This window comes from Cimex lectularius, unplaced genomic scaffold, assembly GCF_000648675.2.
Source record: "Cimex lectularius strain Harlan isolate CLEC.00 unplaced genomic scaffold, Clec_2.1 scaffold88, whole genome shotgun sequence".
NCBI lineage: Eukaryota > Metazoa > Arthropoda > Insecta > Hemiptera > Cimicidae > Cimex > Cimex lectularius.
Window position 1 is genome coordinate 360,101 of NW_019392660.1, and position 19,259 is coordinate 379,359.

General features: G+C 37.4%; 1 protein-coding gene across 4 annotated transcripts in view; it reads right to left on the minus strand.

Moving 5' to 3' along the window:
* LOC106668030 (phorbol ester/diacylglycerol-binding protein unc-13-like) overlaps positions 1-19,259 on the minus strand; it is a 210,494-nt gene that overhangs the window by 106,319 nt on the left and 84,916 nt on the right. For all 4 annotated transcript variants that reach the window (XM_024224843.1, XM_014396429.2, XM_024224841.1 and 1 more), the window contains exon 3: positions 2,777-2,806. In XM_024224843.1, the coding sequence (XP_024080611.1) occupies positions 2,777-2,806 (30 nt within the window). The remainder of the gene's footprint in view (positions 1-2,776; positions 2,807-19,259) is intronic.

The following is a 19,259-nucleotide window of genomic DNA, read 5'->3' on the forward strand; positions in this document are numbered from 1 at the left end:
CAAAAGAAAGAGTTGACATAAATACTGCCCTAAAGAATGCAGAGGGCCGCTGAACAGAAGATGTAAACCAAAAAGCAATGCTTCTTCTAAGTACACATTTTCCAGGTAGTACTTCAACACAAAATATGAGGAAAATATGAGAGTACTGCTAATTGAATAGAAATTGAATCCGTATCGGACTAGTTACTTGAGATTAAAATATCCGGCTTAAATAAAACGCAAACAAAGTTCTAAAAAGTTCTTAATTCTTAAAAAAAACTTGCACAAATAAAATAAGTAAATTACTAATTAGGAAATATTCCCTACGGTCTTTGAAGACCTCTGGTAAACACCATCGATTTTGAACCAACTCTTGGAAAATACGGAAAAGTACGAAAACAACCTCGAAAAACGTAAAAACATAAAAAGAACAATGGAAACTAAAAACGACTATAAAATACAAAGTATTCGTCAATAGTATGGAAAAAATATTAAAAGTAAAACATTACTTTATACTTGTAAAATCACAAAAACTAAATTATACTATCATAATTAATCAGAAAAAAACTGCAAAAATAAAATTCAGCATGTATGAAAATATATATACTTTATACCATATTTGTACTTGTAAATTTTAAATAAATGTAATAAAAAAAATGAAAATGTAAATAAAAACTAAGAACATAATAAATCTTAAAAAAATGAGGAAAACGATCATTTTTAAAGAAACACATTTATAGAACTGTATCATTGTTGACTACAAGAAAAGCGAGGAAAAGTTGAGAAGGCATGAAACAAATAAGAAAAAATTAAAACTACCGCAGAGCTCAAAAACTAGCTCTTACGGTGGCCATGTGTAAAAAGGCACTACAATATAAAAAATGAAATATACCATGCAAAGCAAATTAATGTAAACCATCATGACCCAGACAATTCGCTGTGTTTATGTTTGCTTACATAAGATTTTAAATGTTAATATAATCAAACTATGTATTCATTAATGCAAAACAAGCTTTTCAGTTTGTCCCTTTAGATTAAAATGTCACGATGAAATGAAACACAAACCATTGTTTAAAAGTTACTTATGCTATTATCAAACGAAATAAATAATCGCCCAGTTCACGTACAGAAAAACACCACAAAGTTTTTCAAGACCTGAAAAGAACACCGCTTATGAACGTATCAACGAAGACAAACAACAGAACAACAAATCCAACAACAATAAAGCGTGTACGAAGAAAGAGTCATGGGAATGACACCGGTCGAATAATGGATCTGAAACCAACCGGAAACGAGGAAAACACCCCAAGGAAAACATTTAATACAATAACCTTAATAAATGAACTAGGAATAGTAGATTTAAAGACTATAAAATCAAAACCAAAAATATTATAAGCAATAAAAAAATACTAAACTCACGCAATAAAACCAAAAACTAAACATAAAGTACAATAAAAGATCTATAAAATTAAGCTTCACATTCTTTTGAGTGGATACAACAGATCGTCGTGTCATGCATAATGCTTTGGAAAATATTTTAATCTAACTTCTATTCTTCATTAATCTATTACATGTAATTTATTTCTGATATAGGATGTTTATTCGTAATACGGTAATATGTTTGTTAAGGGTTCGTAGGCCTTGTTTTCGTTGCATCTCAATTCCATCCGATATTCCGCGGTCTGGCCGAAATACCGGGCCATATTACGAAATCTAAACGTTTTTCTCCTGGTCCCGTACGGAGCCTTGCTGCTGAGCCCTGGATCAATAGGGATAGGGTCGTAGGAACTTATACCCTTTTGACCCTCCAGTTCGTAGCAACTATTTTCGCAAGTATGACTATCTTTTTTCAACACTATCGAAAAATCAATGTGTCCTCAAGTGGGTTGATCTCCTCCTAATTGTTTAAACCTACATAATTTATTTTTTTACATAATTATTTGGCTTGTTTATGTATTATTTACATAATATTTGCTTCATATGAAGAAATATACTTGTGCCTTTTTTATTTTTTTATTACACATAAAATATAACAGGTATAATTATTCAGAAATCGTGAGATGCGGTCCGGTGTGATGTAGGTTTCAGAAAAACATTTTCTTTATGGTGCCAACGTTTCGATCTTTATTGAGATCATCTTCAGGGCCTGGGATTTACAAACATTGTTTACATTTAACAAAACATGTAGGATGTGGAAAAAAATGAATTTATACAATGCAAAAAATATTTTTTATATTCAATCAACGCGTACGCAGAAAACAAACACTTTGGGTGAGTAGAAATACTTTGATTGAATATAAAAAATATTTTTTGCATTGTATAAATTCACTTTTTTCCACATCCTACATGTATTTGTTAAATTTAAACAATGTTTGTAAATCCCAGGCCCTGAAGATGATCTCAATAAAGATCGAAACGTTGGCACGATAAAGAAAATGTTTTTCTGAATTCTACATCACACCAGACCGCATCTCACGATCCTGAATAATTATCGACTAACGATCACTACTCATTACACATAACAAATATAGTGCACTTTCAGTTACATGTTAATTTGACATTATTATAAAATTTTAAATATTACAAAAAATATCAATGCTTTGCTTTTTTACATATAACTTGAAGTTACTATTTAAAGTTACGTAAAATCTATTGTAACTTAGAAAATTAATTTAATAATATATAACAGATCGTTAAAAAAAGTACAGAGAAAGCTAACCGAAACAATTCCATTTTTCTCATAACCAAATTATGTATAAACGGGCCAAAGTGGTATAAAATCATGAGAAATACTAACCTTGCCCTCCGGTGTATCTGGCCTTTTTCACTGAAACAAAGAAAAAAAAGACATTATTAAAAATTTTTTTCAAACATAGGAAGCACCAGGTTCCGTAAATGAACCGAGTGCAATCCTGTTTGACAAACATATAAGCGTCTCAGTGAATAAGGGGTGGCATGCCTGCAGATTTTAAACAACTTTTAATGGAGAGTAGAGTTTATAATTAAGAAATTGATTCGATACCTAGAGTAAAGTCGTACATGGTCGCATATAGGAAATCCTACGGAGGTTGAAATTATATCCTTAATTTGTGTATTTATGTGCGTGAAAGTTATTATACGTATGACAAGCCATTTCGTAATGGCCGCCAAAGCGCCATGCACAACATAAAGAAGGCTGTGAGTTCCGAGGATTGAGAAGGCACAAGAGGAGGACGGCGGAAGCCTAAACGTAGAGCCGAGCCATGCTGGATCGGATGTGCTTGTCAGTCGCTTTAAATGTTAGAAAAACAAAAGTAAAAAAAAATCGTGTGACCTGATTGAGACTCAAAAACAGTTGGTGTTGGACTGTTCGTCTTAGTCGGCTGGTGCCTATTGTAATAAGGTTCAGTACATTATTGTTTGCATCTTGTCTTGAAGAAAAGCATATTAAAAAGAATTTAAACTTTATTACTTAAACTAAATTTTAATGATAAGAAAATATTCTCTTTCCTCTTCTTTGCAATAAGTAACTCATTGGTCACATTTTATTTAATTTTTCAATCATTCATTCATTTGTCGCTGAGAATCAAACAGATCACACGACATTTGAAAAATGGCAAAAAGGAGGGAAAATTCAAAAAGGTGGGGTTGAGATGGGAAGTTAGTGCACGAGTGGATAGCTCAAGTGGTAGAGCAGCGCCGTATCTAGCCGAAGATCGTGGGTTCGAATTCCGCTCGGGACACTTACTTTTTTATCTCAACTAAAAACCTTAATTAATTGAAATATATTAATTGGTCAAGCGGACCACGAAAACTGGAGAGTTTTTTTTAATATCATTTTAATGCACAATCATTTACATGTGATATGCCCGTAAGCATAAATCACGCCTCGAAGGGCATTCAAACGTTAAAGAAAAGGAGCAACGGTATCCTGTGAGCAATGAGCTCACTGAAGAGCCGTATCAACTTCTGCCCAGACTTCAGTTTTAAATTTCGTATATAAATAAGAATTTTATTGCAAGAACTCAGTTGAAAATTTTTCCCGACTATTAAATTCAACCAAGAGGATGTTATACCTGGAACTGATTTTTCCATTGTTCCCCTGCAACAATGATCTTCATTCAGCATTCCGATTACCACCTCTATCCCGAAGCCTGCCAAATTTATAATTACATCCATCCCTCGGATCTACATTGACGATTCGCAGAATTTAGAAAGATCCGAATTCCATAAACGAATGGGCTCATAAAAACAACCAGGACTTAAATTGTCCCCCATCACTTTTCTCTATCACCCAGTCTATTTCCTTCTATTCGGTTAGCGGTTCTCGGGATTACCATCGGTCTTTCCAGGAAACCACACATCTAGGTATGTTCCACAAGTAATCTAGAAGTAGAATTCTTTTATCAAGACTTTGAAACTATTTCTAATATTTAAAATCGTTAACAAAATATTTCAATTTATAACATTAAAAGCTATAATTTTAACAATAATTTCAAATATATAAATATCGGGCCTAACACGAATTTGGCAGAATGAAAAAAAATGGGAAAAAAACCTTGAAAACTTGACTGCAAAAAAATTGCCTCTTCTTGCCTTTTCAAAAACGCCTTTGGTTTTATTTTTTAAAGTAAACATATCGATAGTGTTTCCATTAAATAAGAAAACACTACCACCACTTTAACTCAATAAACAGTTCAATTAATTAACGTTTGTAGTTGAGATAAAAAAAGTCAGTGTCAGGGGGACCCACGATCTTCGGCTAGATACTTGACCTCGATCCACTCGGTCACTAACTTCCCATCTCAACCCTACCTTTTGAATTTTCCCTCCTTTTATGCCATTTTTCAAATGTCGTCTAATCTATTTGATTCTCGGCGACAAATGAAATCCTTAATTAATTGAAAGATATTAATTGGACCACGAAAACTAGTAAATTCAATAAACAGTTGGGAACCATCCCTCGGATTGTACCTGGACAAACGTCTGACATGCAACTGTCCGTAACCCCCCTCCCTCCCCTAATTTGGGCATACGGACATGAATTCTAGGAGACCGGAAAGCGTTATAACATCAATCGAATCCAACTCATTCAATCCACATTCTCAGAACAACCGTCATGTTTATATCCACACAACATATAACGACCTACATAATGTTCTACTTGACTCTTGGCGTTATACCGCTACAAATGTTCCATTCTAAACTACCTTATCATCCTAATCCCCTTGTCAAAAACCTCTAATCCACTACCTACCTCCTACGCTAGTGGCGGTCGCGTGACAATCTTTCTTCGCCTTCATAGGATCAACTCATCATGTTGATGGACTAGGCTTTCATCACTGGATGATTACCGCTCTTGTGTACACGCTAATGACATGTAATATTTTATCTGTTTTGCTTATGGCATCAAACGGATGCAGATGTAAAAGTCAATTTAAAAAAGCCTTATTAATGATTTTTTATATATAACTAAATAATTTGATGAATATTGATTAAATATCAAAAGGAAGAAGTTCACGTAAAAATGTGCGGTGTTTAGTGACCGTTAGGTAATGCTTATTTGGACATTGTGAGATGTGGTCTAATGTGACGTAGATTTTGGAAAAACATTTTCTTCGTCGTGCCAACGTTTCGATCTTTATTGAGATCATCTTCAGGGCTCGAAGTGTTTGTTTTCTGCGTAATTGTGTTATCCATGTGTCGTGTTGAGAGTGCCAACGACACACAATAATGACACAATTACGCAGAAAACAAACACTTTGAGCCCTGAAGATGATCTCAACACAGATTGAAACGTTGGCATGACAAAGAAAATGTTTTTCTAAAACCTACGTCACACCAGACCGCATCTCACTATCTCCAAGTAATAATTAACGTAAAAAGCTAAATTTATATTATAATTCACTAGTTTTCGTGGTCCTCTTGGCCAATTAATATCTTTCAATTAATTAAAGTTGAGATAAAAAAGTCAGTGTCATGAGCGGGATTCGCACCCACGATCTTCGGCTAAATACGCCGCTGCTCTACCACTTGAGCTATAGTGACCTCGATCCACTCGGACACTAACTTCCCATTTCAACCCCACCTTTTTGAACCTTCCCTTTCTTTGCCATTTTTTAAATGTCGTATAATCCATTTGATTCTTGGCGACAAATGAAATGGTCACGGAGAGCTTTAGTGAAGATATACTTCATTTTAACTTATTAAATTCACTAGTTTTCTTGATCCACTTGACCAATTAATATCTTTCAATTAATTAAACTTTTTAATTGAGATTTAAGTCACTGTCACGAGCGGGATTCGAACCCACGATCTTCGGCTAGATACGCCGGTTCTCTACCAATTGAGATATCGTGTCCTCGATCTACTCAGGTACTTTATATTATAATAATGTAAATACACAAATTGTATAGCAAATATAAATAGAACAACAAAAATAGAAAACTAAATATAACAGAGTATAAAAAATAATACTAGTAAACAGACCAACCAGCACAATAAACAAAGCCTATTAAGCAAATTAAGGACACATACACTTCATAAATCCATCACCGAACAAAGCCGTACACAAAAATAGAAACCGCTATAAACCTTCTAACTCCAAAACAACATAAATGCCCAAATCACCTTGCAACATAACAGCACAAATACCATCACAAATAAATTGTTTTATAGTCATGATGAAAGGCATATATTTCTTTTATGTTACATGGACAAACTTAGCATTTTCTTTCCAACTCTTATTTAATATTACAATATAACATAAAAGTTATAAAATAAATTTAATAATTGTTTATTAGGAGAGAGGGACGAGGAATTGTTTCTATAAGAAGCGCCGTTCCCGCACATTTTTAGCATTTAAGAGTTTTCGACCGTAATAACGGGAACGAGTGGGGCTATAATTTAGGCAGAGGAATGGTGCGGCTATCACCCACGTTCTGTAAATCACCCTGTCGTGATAATATCTGAGCCGTACAACGAGCCCTCTTTTCGCTTCCAAACCGAGACCTAACGTAAAGGATACTGGATGAACCCACTGGGGAAAAAAAGTGTTATAACAATTATTCCTGAGAAATTTTATAACATTGTTTTTATAGTGATTATTTTTTTATTTAACTTAAAGTTTATTTGTTGCTTATACATGATGTTTTCTATAGGAATATGTACACTGATTAATGCATCACACAGTAGCACTAATGCCATTAGAACATATCATTTGAGGAGCCAGGTGGAACTCAATGTGTATGATTAAATTTCAAGGATGTCTCGAAGCAACCGTCGGTTGAGGCGACGTGGCGGGTAGTCAGGATGGGAATAGTGGAGAGAGCTCGAGCAGTATTGTTAGGATGGTCTAAAAGGTTGGTGTGGAAGGTTTGGAATCAGGACCGGATCAGTTCGTTGATAAAATTAATTCACTATTTTCGTGGTCCGCGTGACCAATTAATACTTTACAATTAATTAAGGTTTTTAGTTGAGATAAAAAAAAGTTAATGGCACGAGAGGGATTCGAACCCACGACCTTCGGCTAGATACGCCGCTGCTCTACCACTTGAACTATCGTGACCTCGATCCACTCGGACATCAACTCCCCATCTCAACCCCCATTTGAAAAATGGCAAAAGGAGGGAAAACTCATAAGGTGGGGTTGAGATGGGGAGTTGATGCCCGAGTGGATCGAGGTCACGATAACTCAGGTGGTAGAGCAGCGGCGTATCTAGCCGAAGCTCGTGGGTTCGAATCCCTCTCGTGCAATTAACTATTTTTCATCTCAACTAAAAACCTTAATTAATTGTAAAGATAAAAGGAATGCTGAGGTCTATGTGGACAGTGAGGTTAGTGACGTAAGGTGCTTTGACAATTTGTCTAAAGATTTTCGATGGGAAGGACTTGATGCGCTGGATATTGGATGACTTGGCAGTACCGCAAAGTTCCACTCCGCATGTCCACATTGGTCTTAGAAAAGTCTTATACAATCGTCCGATTTATTAATAATATATAATTCTCGTATTAAACAGTTTCTTTCGCCGTAAAGTACGTAAAGGATAGCGGTTTTGAGGAAAGATTTTAAGTTTTTTTTCGTTACCAACAGTTAATAAATATCGTAATCTCCTAGTTTTATCAAGGAGTTACCAAGTTATAGCAAGAAATTGCCTCAAAATAATAAAAACAGTCTGCGTAAACAAGTCTCTGGAATTCCTAGAAAGAGAAGCCCCAATAAAAATAAAAATTCTACCAATTTAATCGCAAAACGTTTTACGCCGTTGTTCTTTGGAAAAGAGCAATTTTTATAAATAGTTGACCCCCTTTTTCCTTCTCATAATTTTCTCTCCTTGAGGAAGCTTGTTAAGAAAAAAAGACCGACGTCCCATTGGGAAACCAATTGATTCGACCGCCCACACACTCTATAAGGTCAAAGATAACTACACATGTCAAAGGTCCAGATAACTCTATTAAACAGGGGTATTTTTCCACAGAGTTTATTGTGTCACGGTATCCTTCCCTAACAGTATCACCGGTTTTTCTGTCCACCTCCTCTCGATAATGCTGTTATTCCCTTGTCTGCGCCCTCTTTTAATCCGAGCCCACTCTCACCGGGCTTTCAATTTATCAGAGTAGTTGTAATTCAATTTGCGGAAATTACCTTGGAGTTGTTCATTTCGATAATAATAGCTCCGCTACTCTTTGAACATCGATCGCAAAAATCACATTAAAAATTTTAAATGATTTCATTTAAAATTTACAATTTAAATTGGTTTTTGTAATCTTTTAAGCTTTAACAAAATATTAGGGCACAGTACATCATTTCAGGTCGATGTGCAAGATGCTATGTTGTCAACAGTTTTTTTCATAGCCCAATTATGTGGCACCTACAAGCGTTCTATAAGGAGTCAATAGTGACATGCTTTCTCGTATACTCGGTCGTCATTAAAAGTACAATGAGGATCTTTAACGCCCGCACCTAGCCTATTCGGCCGTATCGGCCGTTCTGATTCTCAAGATGAGAGCTGACGCACCACCGCATACGACAGAAGGGTGTTACTGCCGCAGCATTGGTGTAGAGGCAGCTCAGCCCCGAAGGGCCAAGACAACCTCGCTCCCCGCTTGCCCATTCCAATTGGTCGGGTCTGCATTAAGCATCAGACCGTATGTCGCGCGCAAAGGTCTACCTAAGCCGAATTACATCAGCCTGGTGTCCCGCGCACTCCCTAGATAGAGAAGGCTACTCCATCTCCCAGAGTAGTGGGGCTTCCCCAACGTAGAAACTACCGGATCCGCTCCGGCCGCGGTTTTGTTTAAAGTGGAATTGCTAACCACCCCCTAGAGGAGTACCGTCTACGGTAAAAGCCTCCAATCGAGCACAGCCTACACCGACGTGCACAGCATACTCGAGCAGGAGCAATCAATTCACTACTCGTTCCCATCCGCCACTAATCACGCATACGAGGAACTTTAACGCTTATACGCTGTCGTCCGATCCGCCGTATCCCGTGAGGCCGGGTGTATAATGGTGGTCATACGTAAGTTTCGTGCGAAGATCAAAGGTAGAAGACAGCCTCTTCTCTAAGTTCCCACGTACCACTACGAATCCACTCTCAGTGTAACAGGGGCTGGAATTTGATACATTTCTGTTACCCTGTAGTACAGATGGTTATGGACCCTCCCCCGTCCATGCAGACAGGATCTGGTGCCCTAACCCTCGTGTGCCTCTGATAAGGCTCCCGCCGCCCTATGCCCAGGGCGACAAGAGTACAGCTTTTGCTTTAGAGAGGTTGCCAAGCCCTCAGGGCAGCACCATTATTTTGCGCCCAGACACCCCCCTTGAAACCAAGGGCTGGGAGGGATCACAGGAAACATTGAAGAAACCTGGAGTGAGAAAGGGACGTGGATGAGGACATGAGGTACCCTTTCTTGAGCCCCTAGCCTTAAGCACATTGTACCACCCGTCGTCGTAATCCATTAAGTGGGCCACGACTCCCTGGGTGGATACGTGGCTCGAATCGAACAGCCACTTGAAGTGGGGCCAGTGTCACCATCGCCTTCGACAACCTAATTGGAGCTGAAGCGGGAAGTCGTTACTGGACCCGCCGTACACACAAACAAGACGAATGCCCTGAAGAGGGCATACGTCTAAAGGAACCGACAGAAACACGGACCACGAAGGAACGTAGTTAAATGCCAGAGAAAAGAGCTCTAAAGAATTAGAGTGGTGACTGTATAAATTAAGTCAATTTGGGTTGTATGTAGTGATGATGGTTCCCGTCTTAGAATAAGTTGAATTTGTAGCACAATAGAACTAATTTGAAGCACAACCAAAATTAGTTTAAAACCACCACACAAAAAAGCAGTAAATCGGAAGGGCCGATCATCCAGACGGGGGCGACGTGACTTTTCTCACAAACCATGAATACCTAGCCCTGCAATAATTGGTCGAAGGATGTCACAGCACAGGCGGGAGCGACGTGATGTTTCTCACAAACTAGGGACAACTAGCCATGGAATAAATTGCACGGTCGAATAAACAGGTGCGTTGAATATTGTCGCAGACGCACATATAACACTAACGGCGAGTTATTTAGATGTTATAAAGATAAAAAGATGAAGCGACGTGGGATATCGCAAATCGGGTTAGTATCAACAAAGGAGCGCGACTTTTCTTCGCCGGTCCATCCACGTGGGAACTACCCAGACTTTTGAAGTTCCTTTCCACCCCTACTCCCGTATACAAACTAGTATAAAAGGGTATGATTTGAAAATCAAAAGTCAGTCTAGTTCAGGGGCTCACAATAGTGAGTCTCGTGTAAGGGCTCAAACCAGGTATCTTTCAAGGAACCCCCCCCCCGTCTGACACTCAACCAGGCGACTCAGCCAAGTAAAGCCAGCGAGGACACGCCGGTTCGACTCATAGATTAAGATTTGTGGCTGACTTATTTGATAAATTAAGATTTTCTTGTTATTATGCATATGTAAAAAGCTGAATCGTGTTCAATTAAATGTTGAGAATATGGACATGGTAAAGACGTTTTTCTAAAGCTAAAAGAGAAAAAGGAAAAACGAGAGTTTTTCGAAAACCCGTGTCTAGAATATTATTTCTCGTAGAAGTAAAGTTCTTTCTTGTGACCAATATAAGAAAATATTGAAATAATAGTAATAAATTTATTTGATAGCAAACGTCTTCAAAACTTAGGAAAACCTGCTTTTTCCGGTCGATTTACTCATTAACGGTTATCATCCACTTTCGTTCAGAACATGCTACGGGTATTAAGGGAAAACGAGATCCGAATTAGGTGAAAATGGTCTTGGAAATTCTAGGGTTTGCATATCGGGACATAATAGCTGTTAGATCGATCGAGCCGGTGGAAATTGAATGTTAGGGCTGATGACAGATCGGATTAAAATTGGAGGAGGCCACGTGGGCTGGCAAGTACCTCCGATTTATGTTCTGTTCGGGCAGAACCTTCCATTCAAACGTGTTCTCATCGAAAAAAGATGAAGACCACAATTGGAATGATTTCAAATTCCAGTTAAGCATTCAATTTATATTTTCAAGCCATTAAATGGAGTTTTCAGATTTCAATTACAACTTTTGTTTACACATAAAACTAATTAATGTATTCGTACTGAAATATATTATTGTAATTAATTAAAAGAAATTTGTTCTCTTAAAACGTTTTGTATGTTAAATCGTTCAGTGGTATATCTAAAATATATTTGTTGTTTTATCTAGGAAATATAAGAATCGGTATTTTAAAAATAGCTATTTCGATGTTTCAAGCTTGGGTTGTTATATTCACTATTTTTCGTGGTCCGGTTGACCAATTAATATCATACAATTAATTAAGGTTTTAAGTTGATATAAAAAAAGTCAGTGTCACGAGCGGGATTCGAACCCACGACCTTCGGCTTGATACGCCGCTACTTTACCACTTGAGCTACCGTGACATCTATCCCCTCGGGCACTAACTTCCCATCTCAACCCCACCTTTTGAATTTAGCCATATTTACAGATTTGAAAAATGGCTAAATTCAAAAGGTGGGGTTGAGATTGGAAGTTAGTGCCCGAGGGGATAGAAGTCACGATAGCTCAAGTGGTAGAGCAGCGGCGTATCAAGCCGAATGTCGTGGGTTCGAATCCCGCTCGGACCCTGACTTTTTTTATCTCAACTTAAGACCTTAATTACTTGTGTTGTTATGTTTTGTGAAAAATATTTTGTGGTAGAAACGACACTTTTTTCTCGCATCATTATAAGTTTTCATCAGTAATATATCCGTCGAACTGACATTATTTACTAAAGAATAATTTTAGAAAATCTAGTTTAATACATAACAAAAGAAATAACTTATTCAATTTACTAGTTTCGTGGTCCGCTTGACCAATTAATATATTACAATTAATTGGTCAAGCGGACTACGAAATTAGTGAATTGAATAAGTTTAAAATGAAGTCTCCCTTCACTAAAGCTCTCCGTGGCCATTTCATTTGTCGCCGAGAATCAAATTGATTACACGGCATTTGAAAAATGGTAAAAAGGAGGGAAAATTCAAAAGGTATGGCTGAGATGGGAGGTTAACGTCCGAGTGGATCGAGGTCACGATACCTCAAGTGGTAGAGCAGCGGCGTATCAAGCCGAAGATCGTGGGTTCGAATCCCACTCGTGCCATTGACTTTTTTATCTCAGCTGAAAACCTTAATTAATTGTAAAAGAAATAACATTTAGTGAAGGCACTTTTACCTGATAACTGTAGCATAATTAGACCGATATATATACAGCGAGTTTACTGTGTTGAAATTTCCATAAACAAGTACATAGCAGTCGGAATAGTGTATACTTAGACTTAGAAAATAGACTAATTCTTACAACAAAAAATTTGGATTCAGATAATATAATAATTAATCAATGCTGGGACACGAAATTTTCGGCTTTTCAGCAATTGTAATAACTTCATAATATATACAACAACACATAACATTTCCGGTATAATGTCGTATACACAAAATATACACTGCTCAAAAAATGCAGCCAGGAATTTACACATCAATTTCAAAGTTCAAATTCATGTCATTACAAAATTTGAAAGGAAATGAAACATTTTTTCCAAGGTGCATAAAATATTTGTCACAACGATATAAAACAATACATTTTCGGACTTTATATTAAACTTCTAGGTCCAACATGGAGAATGCGTTATATATTAAACTTTGCTTGAATCATGGCGAGGAGCACGTGATATTTGCATCCTATTTGCATTACCCCCCTTTTATTATTCTTACCTTTTAGCTGCATAACCTTTTGCTAATACTTACAAGTTCTACGTCCAAAGAGTAATCTCAGGTGTTATTATTCAAGATTAAATAATTCTTTCATTTGAATACGTTTCCTTTCTATTTTAATGAATAGGTAAATATTAAAATAAAGAACATAGATTTGAGGAATGCAATTACCTTTAATTAATGCAGCGAAGAATGAACACCACATTTAACACCATTACGTAATTATAAACGCATTTCTAGTATAATTAATAGCAGATTTCAGCATCCTAAGAATATTAAAAATCAAGGATAAAAATAGTATTACTGAAGAATACCCAGTTATATTATTTAGTTTATTCACTAGTTTTCGGAATCCTCTTGACAAATTAATATATTTTAATTAAGGTTTTTAGTTGAGATAAAAAAGTGAGTGTCACGAGCGGGATTCGAACCCATGATCTTCGGCTAGATACGCCGCTGCTCTACTAAAAACGTTAATTATTTGAAAGATATTAATTGGTCAAGCGGACCACGAAAACTAGTGAATTTAATAAGTTAAAATGAAGTATACCTTTACTACAGCTCTCCGTGGCCATTTCATTTGCCGCCGAGAATCAAATAGATTACTCGCCGCTGCTCTACCACTTGAGCTTTCGTGACTTAGATCCACTCGGACTCCAACGCCCCATCTCAACCTACTACCGGGCCATTTCATTTGCCGCCGAGAATCAAATAGATTACACGACATTTGAAAAATGGCAAAAAAGAAGAGGGGAAACTGAAAAGGTGGGGTTGAGATGGGAAGTTAGTGTCCGAGTGGATCGAGGTCACGACAGCTCAAGTGGTAGAGTAGCACACTGACACTGACTTTTTTTATCTCAAATAAAAACCTTAATTAATTGAAATTATTTAGTATATTATAAACATACACGCAGTACTTTCCCGAGCTTTCAAGGTCAATATTAAGTCAAAGATTATATGCCCATCATGGAGACATCACAACTAATAATTACATTACTTATAACACTAAACCTTTTGATATCAATCATATTAAATTAAGAAAATAAATTTTCTCTCACAATGTATCAGATGTGTAACAGCATTCCTAAATAAAAATAGAATAACTAAACATAACAACAAATAAAAATTATATGAAAATTTGGAAAAACGCCAGAAATTGCGTTATGAATATCATAGCATTTTGCATTAATGAGAAAGGATGCTGCTCGGGAGCATTTCTTGATGTCAAACATGATTTCGATTGAGCCAGTTACCTGGGTTTGCTTTGGAAACTAAAATCCTCTACGTACTATCTAATCCTTACTTAAATCTTACCTAGCCGACAGGTACTTTAGAGTAAGGATCGGATACTCTCTATTGTACAGGAAGGACGCAAGATTTGCTCGGTCAGCTACTAGACTCAGTATATACTCCTCCCTTCCTATCTCGTCAATACTAAGAAGAAGAAGAAAAATAACTTTATTCTGGGATTGGTGTCCCCTAAGAATAATTTACATGAGATAAAATAAAGGAAGTACCTTCTATGAAGTTACAAATTAAAAAAAAAGATAGAAATCATTGCCTAGAAACGTATGCCAGTAAGGCAGGCCAGAAGAGAAAATTATGAGAATATTAAAAAAAAAATGTTATCGTGAGATCTCTGCTTGGAGGGAGAGGAGGTGATTATAAAGATGGGATTTAAAGGAGGAAAAGGAGGCAGCGTGACGACTAGAAAGGGAAAAGGAGTTCCAGAGTTTAGGGGCTCGGATCAGAAAAGATTTTTCGAAGGTATGGGTTGTATGTTGCGGAAGGACAAGGTCGATTGGGGATGAGCGGGTCTTACGAGTGTGATGTGAGGAGTTGAATTGGAGGGATTGGATGATGTAAGGAGGACGACGAGTGTGGATGGACTAGAAAAGAAAGCAACCTAGGAAATACTGTGCACGGAAGGAGGAGAATAGCCAGGAAAGTTGGGTATACAACCCCGACACCCGGGATCCCCGTGGGGTGTCGTACACAAATCTTACGCAACAATTCATAATACGCTTCAATCGCGCGTTCTCCCCCTCCGAGAGACCACCGTATGCCAAACAGCTATAATCAAAGAAGGGAAGTATAAGGGAAGATGCAAGGAGTTTGCGGGTGGAGAAAGGATATGTATATTTGGGAGTCATCGGCATACAGGTGATAGTTACAGGACTGGATGGAGTCGGGCAGATCATTGATATAAATGAAAAAAAGGATAGGAGAGATGCTAGACCCTTGGGGCACCCCAGATTTTAGTGGGAAATAAGAGGAGGTAAGGCCATTGGGAAGGGAGACTGCTTGGTGGCGATTGGTAAGGTAGGAATGAAACCAAGGAATGGTGCTAGCGGAGAAAGAAAAAGATTCTAATTAAGAGAGGAGAGAAGAAGGACATGAAGGACAGAATCGAAGGCTTTAAAAAATCAAGAAGGACAAGTATAGTAACTTTCCGTTGGTCCATTGCTAAATGGAGGTCACTGGTAATTTTTATTAGTGCTGATTGGGTGAAATATCCTTGGCGGAAGCCAGATTGGAGGGGGTTGAGAAGATGGGACTGTTCAAGGTGCCTGGAGACTTGTGCTCACTATCCTAACATATGCTATCAAACCCCAACCTTATCATAGCGCACAAACCCTCGAGACATTTATATTACACTAATGGTTCAAAATATGTCAAAACAGATCGAAGTCCTAAAACATAACCTTTACCCTCCAATGCTACCATTTTACTACTATACTACCAATTTATTCTAACCTCACACCTACCGAGACCAACGGCCATCCTGGAATCCAAAAGGATAGAACTAAACCGACGATACCGATTACTTAAAAGATTACTAGACATCGGATCTAAACTCTCCCTTGATAACCAAATACTGATATACAACTCAATACTGAAAGAAAGGGAAAGCATAGAATATCGGGTTAAGCCAAACCTTCCAATATCCATAGAATCAAAACATCAATAACAATTAAGCAATAATATAGAACTTAAAATTTCCTTCCTTAAATGATAAATTATTACGCCACTCTTTTGAAAATTACAAATTAAAGTTACATCTACCTTTGTATATGTATAGATAGAGCAATAATTTATTTCGTTCCAGATGAAAAATTAGCTGCTTAAGCCTCTCACACCCCAACCCTTTGAAAATAAATCCCGGGCCTAGCAAAAATCCACCCTCCTAATCCCATTCAGCGTCCCCTTTCTTTCATCTTTTATGCTAATCTCAATTCTATAGGATGTAAAATTCACTTACGTCAAAACCGATCGAATGTTTATAAAGAGATTAATTGCCGGTAGACAGGATTTTGCCGTCAGTCGACTTCACTCCAGTTCTTCAATTTTCTTAGCCGTGATTTACGGTTCATTTTAGATGGGTAAATAAATGGTAAACGTTTTGAGAGTGAAACGCTTTGTAGTATAGCAAGTAATAATTTAAGCGCATTACCCTCATTACTCCTTTTTTTCGTCAGAACAACAAAAGCTTGAAATAAATAAGTTACAAATATATACCCACACAGTGGTGAGCTGAAAAAAAAAAGATGCAATTAACATAATAAGGTAAACCCGAACAACATTTTAACAATAAATTTTTAAATTACTTTAATGTTAATTGGAAATGGATTGAAATTTATTGTATCCCACCAGTGGCAGCTCTGGTAATTTATTAAGCCCTGAAAAGCGATATTTCAGGTAGCCCATGATGGAAGCCGTAAAAAGTCAAAGGAGAGCTAAGTGCACTCTTAATTGAATCTCAACAGTCAGCGTGGCAATACCGGAAATCCACCTAGTTTTCAAGCGTATTTGCATAATCAGACACTGTTTATTCCGAGTACTATATTATTAAAATATGCTTGACAATATTTGAATTACAAAAGAAAGACCAACGGAAGACAAAATTAAGACTATTCTTGTAATATATATTAATCTAGAGTTGCAACTTTTAGTCCTAGAATCTTATTAACAAAAGCAGCATTACACTATGATGACTAGACGACATAAGTGTAAACTACTTGAGTTTATTCTAAACTCACTAGTTTTCGTGGACCGTTTGACCAATTAATCTTTCAATTAATTAAGGTTTTTAGTTGAGATAAAAAAGTCAGTGTCACGAGAGGGATTCGAACCCACGATCTTCGGCTAGATACGCCGCTGCTCTACCACTTGAGCTATCGTGACCTCGATCCACTCGGATTCTAACTTCCCAACTCAACCCCACCTTTTGAATTTTCCCTACTTTTTGCCATTTTTCAAATGTCGCGTAATCTATTTGATTCCCGACAACAAACGAAAGGGCCACGGAGAGCTTTAGTGAAGGAATACTTCATTTAAAATGATTAAATTCACTAGTTTTCGTAGTCCGCTTACCCAATTAATATATTTCAATTAAATAAGGTTTTTAGTTGAGAAAAAAGTCAGTGTCACGAGCGGGATTCAAACCCACGATTTTCGGCTAGATACGCCGCTACTCTACCACTCGAGCTATCGTGACCTCGATCCACTCGGACACTAACTTCCCACCCCACCTTTTGAATTTTTCATCCTTTTTGCCATTTTTCAAATGTCGTGTAATCTATTTGATTCTCGGTCCACAATCGGCTCTGAACAATCGATCAGCTTATTTGCCTTGCATGCAGAGAAAGGTTGCTCAATGTATCAAGAAAAATAGTAGTCAATCTGTGGCTGGAAATAAAGCGCGAGTAGATCCCAATGTAAGGTATGTAAGGCAGCTGGAATCATAATCTCACAACTATTGAGTAAGGTTAACGGCCAATTATTAAGCGTTAGTGACTAAAAGAATAAAACCCCTTTGGGGAAAAAGCACTTTCAGGTTGTAACCCTTTGAGAATATATTTATACTTTGGATGATGACCATCGCAACACAGTCTGCTACACAGATGGTTCACATACAAAAATATACATACCTCCGTTTTTCAGGCGGAAATCTGGGCCATTAATTTGTTGTAGAACACTTATGGAAAAATAAATTAAGGGAAAAGATAGAATTTTTTCTGACAGTCAGGCTAGTCTTAGGTCATTACAAAAAGATTTGTCAACCTCAAGACTTGTGGAGAAAACCGTAGATCTTATCAATAGGATTTCTTCCGTGTTTGAGAACAAGGTAACCCTTATTTGGATACCAGCATATAAAGGACACCATGGCAATGAAGAGGGCACAGCCTAGCCAAAGAAGGCTCTAATACTGCTTTGTCGGGCCACAACCGGTATTACCTCACTCTATGAACACAGCGAAGGAGTGGAATCTATCCCCCGGACACAGGCAATCGAAAGAGTTTGTTAAGGTGATCATACCAGCCGAGTCAAAATTGTTATTCTCTATCTCAAGGAAGGGAATTAGGAGGCTGATAGGTATCCTGACGGGTCACTGCCCACTGAGAAGACACCTCTCCGTAATGGGTATTCTACCCGGAAAGGCACTATCTCACAGTGTGATAGGTATGCTAGGTCCAGATCTGAAATCTTTGAAGGAGCGGACATCACCAAATCACTCCCCGAGGTAAAACGAATCAAAATCTTGGGGTTTGTGAACAAGTCAAGAGATATATGCAGGACACGTGAGCCGACCAAGTCCTGGACATTTTAGGGATAGGGTACGACTCTACCCTGGCTTTTAACCACTCGGGTCTTGGTCGCCCACCCTACGTAATATATATTTAAGGTAGAGTATAGTCCTTTAAACCCAGCAATATTCAGTGATATCTCGGTAGGCCATGGCGGAAGCCGTAAAAAATGCCAATGTAAAGGAAAGTGCACTGTCAGTTGAATCGCAGCAATAATAAACAGTGGCGGCGGCAATATCGTAAATTCACCTAGTTTGTGGCATAATCGAACACTGTCATTTCCAACTATTAGGTCTGTTATGAAAATGCTTAAAAACTTGTGGATTATTAAAGCAAAAACTATTCTTGTTGAAATTTTCAAATAATGACTATCTTTGTAATGCGGAGCTGCAGTTCAAAGCTGATCTAATCGCTGGCACGGTAGAATAGCTTAAATGATT